Source organism: Lipophrys pholis, assembly GCF_963383615.2.
Source record: "Lipophrys pholis genome assembly, chromosome: 5".
NCBI lineage: Eukaryota > Metazoa > Chordata > Actinopteri > Blenniiformes > Blenniidae > Lipophrys > Lipophrys pholis.
The window spans coordinates 16,310,597-16,316,564 of record NC_137628.1 but is presented as its reverse complement, the minus strand read 5'-3'; the positions used below and the strand labels follow the sequence as shown (position 1 = coordinate 16,316,564).

The 5,968-nt window shown below is 39.3% G+C and overlaps 1 protein-coding gene across 1 annotated transcript; it reads right to left on the bottom strand.

Moving 5' to 3' along the window:
* Window positions 1-216: 216 nt before the first annotated feature.
* LOC308109815 (uncharacterized protein) lies at window positions 217-2,995 on the bottom strand (the record flags this gene model as incomplete). The annotated part of the gene is made up of 5 exons (XM_080463621.1): window positions 217-1,084; window positions 1,767-1,948; window positions 2,311-2,392; window positions 2,489-2,515; window positions 2,980-2,995. The coding sequence occupies 5 exons, from the start codon at window positions 2,993-2,995 to the stop codon at window positions 681-683; spliced, it is 711 nt and encodes a 236-aa protein (XP_080319747.1). The 3' UTR covers window positions 217-680.
* Between the last annotated feature and the right edge of the window lie 2,973 nt (window positions 2,996-5,968).

Sequence of the window (5,968 nt, the reverse complement as noted above, 5' to 3'; positions counted from 1 at the left end):
AGGAATACTTATATTAGGTAAATAAACTCGGATCAACCTGAAACCGCACAGTCAGTTATCACTGATCATACTTCTTCTAGCTCAGCAGAGGGCAGCATCGAGCTAGAATCCACAATCTGCTTTCTACTTGACTGACGGATTTAAACGTCCTGGAATTTCAAAGTCAAATGCTTCTGTGTCTGAAAGACATTATAGAAGAGTCGATCTGTTATGGTCTATTCAGTAGATTTTTATTTATTTCATTTTCCTGCAGAAAATAGGAATTCACAGAGCAACTGTATGCAGACAACAGTGCTGCAGACCCACAATGTACACAAATGCTGTGCCTGCTTTCACCCAAAAAGGAATGTTGTTATGAAAGTAATCCATGGTTGAGTGACTTCATTGTATCATAAATCAAGACAAGATCCCGAAGGTTTGCAGTGTTGTGCTTTCTGTTACCGTGTTTTCTGAAAGTGTTTGTTGACACCATTGTGCTTTGATTTCTCATCAAACCTAAAAGAACAGCAAGTGTTTTATAAAGTGTAATGACGACTGCATTCCTGTTTATCACTCCTCAACAGTCCAATTTTCTTGTTAACTTGAGCCAACAGCTATGGAAAAGAATGCTGAAGCTGTTACCCTGCTCTTTGAAAAGCCTCAGTACCTAATCAGAGTTGATCATTACATGACTCGTATATTTAATCACACTCCACAACATGGAGTAAAAAGTTCATGACAGCAAGGGAGAATAACATATACAAAACTATCCCCGGAGCTTCCTGGGATCCGACTCCATTGTTACTGTTGTCCACAGCCAGTGATTTGGCTTTATGACCAACCAAAGCGCTGGCGATGTATCGCCCAGATGTGACGCTTTTCAAGGAACAGTTGTACATCCCGTCTGGGTTTTCTCTGTCCAGGTAACTCCGGATAGTCAGCCAGCCCTCAGCATCCACTGTTTTGGTTGTGTATTGTTTCACAGACCCATCTGAGAGATTGTGAGCGCCATCAAACCAGTGCACATCTCCGTCTGGGTGGACATGGTTGAAGGTACAGGAGGGCCCGTCACTCCTTAAAACAGACTCAACGGTCCCGCTACACTCTGAGGGAAAGACCACGACAAGAATAATTAATTCATTGTTCTCATTTAACATGTAAATCAAAAAATAATTGCATGATTTTCTTATATTAAATTTTCCACCACAACAGAAAAAGGGAAAACTGACTCATGTAAACAGACGGTGTATTATTATCTTATAGAGCAATCACTACATTATGTGTAAATTGAGTGTTTTAACCCCGCAGTGTTGGTGAAGGATATATCTCTTTGCTTGACATAAAATGGACTAAAATGACTTGTATTCCACTATTGTTGATAAACATTCTGTGTTAGTTTGCCTCAAGGATTGCCAATAACATAAACTTCAACTGTGTAGCATTAATGTTTTATTCATTAAAAACAAACAACAACGAAAAAATCAAAAGGCGTCAATATGACTGATTAGACTAACTGGGACACTGTCTCTTGCAGTAGCTTCCAGTGTGCAGTGCTGATGTTCAAGCACATTTTCACATTTGTACACGCGATGCTTTGCTAATGCTAAGTGGCCCACGACTGTGGTGTTATTACCATATAAAAGAAAGTATCAGAGGAAAGAAATGCATTTAGCTTATTTTCTTGAGCTCAACGATGAGCACAGTGGACAGATCCATCTCCTTTGTCTTGCAGTTTAAATGAGGAAACATCACAGCTTGTTTAGTTGAGAGTGATGGTGAACTCTGACCTTGTAACGCCACTCGTGTATACCCATGTGACGCGCCCCGGTTGGACCGCTGTTTGCACCTGTAGGGCTTCGATTGTCCGCTGACCACAGGTAGCACGCTTTGAAGAATCAAGGACAGTCGTCCGTTTCCGTACTCGCAGTGGAAATCACTCGTGGAGTTGTAGTGTTTGACGTTTCCTTCGCTGTCCACGGAGCATAAAGGCGATATGTCTTGAGACCACTCCATGTGTTTGATGAACAGTCCATCAAGAGACGAAGATGTGTTGCAGTCTAAAGTGACTTGTTTGCCGCACTCTGTAGTAATCCATGGGCTCAGTCTTAGCTTCACCAACTCTGTGAATGATTTATGAATGGGGGGAAATTAATTGAATCAGGCATCAAGCAGTAAATGTTTTATTCTAAAAGAATCACCCCCCCCCCCCAATTTTTTTTTAAAAACTAGCAGGTCCTATACAGCCAAACAAGAGGAACAATCAGCATGCTATTAAAATAGTATATCTACTTAACCGATACATTTGAAAAGATTTACAATAATTTCACTTACCTTGTGTTGTGACAGTGAATGCATGTAGAAGCCAGAGCAGTTGTAAAGCTGCAACCCTCATTATCATCTTCTTTACATGTCACTGTAACACAGACAAACGTCAAAATAAATGTATCCTCAGTTCGAAGCGGGGAGATCTGTTACTCAGCTGTTTGTGTTATAATTGAGTCAAACTCACCTCTGGAGGATTGCTGTTTCTCCTCCACTCTCGGCAGTGGTTAAAGTCTCTGTGTCCTGGTGGTGCTGCAGTGTGTGTGCATCATTTCTCAGATTTCTGTGGACACAAAAGTTAATGATTACCGAAATCTAAAGTCGAATTACCAGGAAGTCACAGCATTTATTACTCAGAGTATGTGATGAAATCCAGATAAGAGGATAGTGAAGGATGTGTGGACAGCGAAACAGGGAAACAGGGAAAGGGAGGGCGACTCAAGAAGGAGTGAAAACTGCTACAAGTACTGAATTGTATGACTGCTTTTGATGACTCGTTAAAATGTTACTGTGTTACTGCTCATTCATTCTGCATCCAGCTTTGATCTAAACTTTTTCCCATGAGGTCAATCACAGCTATCAAGTGCATCTAAAGCTTTTTGCCAAACACCCACAGGGGGAAATTGGTCTGCTCTGAAAAGTCCCTGTTTCTCAACTGAAGGCTTCACTGTGTCTTACTGTAGACATGAGTCATTGTATCGGAAGTGGTTGGTAAGAAGGCTTTGTAAACACACGCTCATCAAATCGTTCTTTCACTTGACAATGAAAAGCGACAGATGGATGAGCAGAAGTTGGCTAGTAACAAAACACTCACATTTTATGCAAGTATATTTTTCTGTTTGGTTGGCTTGCCATTTACTGTGGAGTACAGTATAATGGAGCACAACACATTCAATACAATAGTAATCTATAGTATAGAGAAGTAGGGTAAAACATGTTGCCATAGACTACCACAAACTGTATTTCAGCAATGTATAGAGTATATTATGTCACAGCGTGGTTTAGTATAGTGACTACAGCGCTCCACAACTGTCAAGATGCACATGCTTTTGTCTCACATACATGCTCAGGCTTCTTATATTACTGCCATAAAATGTGCAAGTCAGCCATTTTATGTATCCTGCTACAGTCACACTTATGGATTTCAATTCAAGCTTAATATGCTATTTAAATTTGTCTTCATAAAAAACACAATCGGGGATTCTAAACTCCATTCATGTCTATGATTTATGTTTTCTTCTCAGAACTTCAAAGTAACAAAGCTCTCTGATGCATCAGAATCCAAAGCGACACTGACAAGAAACCCAAATCAAGTGGACAGGAGATGCAGACTGACGCATATATCACCATATCTTTATGAGACTCTTGTGGAAAGGATGAGGTGATTGAGCAGGGGAGACACATGAAGGACGGAGCAAAGAGACACCTCAAACTCACAGAGGGACAGTACACGTTCATGCAGATATGCAACATGAAACCAGAACATGAACGTCACAGAGAAGACATGAAACTCCAGAACAGAAAGAACCATGAGGGAATTAGACGTGAGCGGGAAGAAGCAAAATGACAAAAAAAACAAAAAACAAAACAGGGAAATCATAAACTATAGATGCAAAACTGGATAAAATACAAAACAGCACCTGGAATGGAACACTGTTTGCCACACCAACATTTCTCAGTTGGTGGGTTGCGTCCTAGAAATGGGTGGACGGCCAGTTTTCAGTGAGTCGTGGCTTTTACCTCAGCAAAAAATAGAAAGATCAAAGTAGTGCCGCTTTTTCTTTTTTTTTTGAAACTTTTCTTTTTTGCTTTTTTCGAACATCTTTCATGAACACACAAAACATTTGAGGGCGAGGATATTTACAATTATAAAAGAAATACTGTAATCATCAGACAGGAGCAATGCACAGGTTGTGCTGGCTTATTCAGTCTAATATACACAGTCCTTAAGAGGTTTTGATGCTTTCCCATTTTTCCCAGTATTCCTCTACTTTTTCTTTTTGTAGTCGTACCGTAAAAGTCAATACCTCCATTAAATGAATCAGGTTTATGATGTTTTTAAGCAGTTTCATGGTGCGTGGGTCCTTCTGCAGCCAGCATTTGGTTATTGCCTTTTTTCTCACAACCATAATGATCCTTAGCAGGTTTGAGTCTCTTTTGCTCAAACCCTTCGGAAGATTTCCTAAGTGCATTGATATGAAAGTACAATACCCAGTCCAGAATTTCTTTAAATTTGGGCAAGACCAGAATATATGGAAGCAGTCTGCAGAAACTGTTCCACACTCCCTCCAGCAGGACACCTCTGAACCACCCTGGTTTCTGGTTTGGGGGAATAAGAAATCCAATAAGAGTCTTCCAATTAAAATCCCGCCATGGAGCTTGTTGTTAAAGATCCCTTTTTCCAGAGTTGTAGCCATACATCGTCCGAAATTACTACATTAGCTTCTTTTTCCCAACACCGTCTAATATAATCTGTCGAGTTCTTATTGTTGGACATAAAACTTTTGTATAATTTCCCAATAATGCCTTTTGGACTTTTAGATTCATATGCTTCGTTAGATATATAAATTATAGATAGTAGTGCCGTATTTTCAAACTTCTGACTGGTAGGTAGATAGTATGGTTAATACGTTTGTGTAAATGTGCTGATTGAGCATGGGAAAACATAGTTTCCAACGTGACAAACGGATTTCATTACAATGAGGACAAAGAACAACAAATATGTTTTTGTGTTGAAACTAACAAAACTGAAGTAACATGACAACTTTCATTTTGAATCTACATGTCAGTAGAGGTGAATTGCATTTTGTATTTGTGCATTAAAACTCTTTCGAGGCTGTTTTTTCTTTATTATTTCTCAATAAAGAACAGCTAATATAACTTCAAATTTAATATTCCTCTCTTCACATCCCCACATGTTGTTTTATTGCATATCTTTAAAGTTGTTCTAGATTGTTTTATTCTATTCAACTATCTCAGGTTCAAACTTTACCTTATTTTAATTGAATACATTAAAAATGTTGAATATTTTTTCTTTTTGGGGGTTCTGACTGGTCGTGGAGGAGTAATGGTGGGTTCCAAAGCCAGAACCACTGTGCTTCCAGAGCTAAACTTAGGAAGTTCATGTTGTATTTGTTCATTCTACTGAAAGATCGTATGTTAGGACAAAGGATGCACGCCCTGTAAAATCAGACTTTTGACCATCATCGGCCTTAGGGGCTGGACTCTGGACATGCCTGTAGTAGAATATACCATTACAGAGTAGTTGTAGATAGAAAAGTATAATATCGTATTGTGTGGTATATAGTGGTCACACTGTGTTTCAGTGTTTAATGCTCTCACCTCACAGGTAGAATGTCACTGATTGGAGTCTGGCTGGTATTAATTGGTGGAGTTTGTATGTTCTTCCTGTACATTTTTTCCCTCTGCTATTCCAGTTTCATTGTTCCCAGTCAAAAAAAACCCATGCAAAGGAGTGTAAAGGGTTCATAGTAAACAAAGTTCACTTTCTAATGGTTTTCCAACAGTATTATGCATCCTCATCCCTAAGAATGAAGCCCCAGAAGTGAAGTAAATCTGTCATCCCTCCCCGTGGCCTGTTTAAATTTTTAAAAAGTGTAAAAATCTAAACTCAAACCCTATATAGAGTAGTGTCATCGGGGGTTCA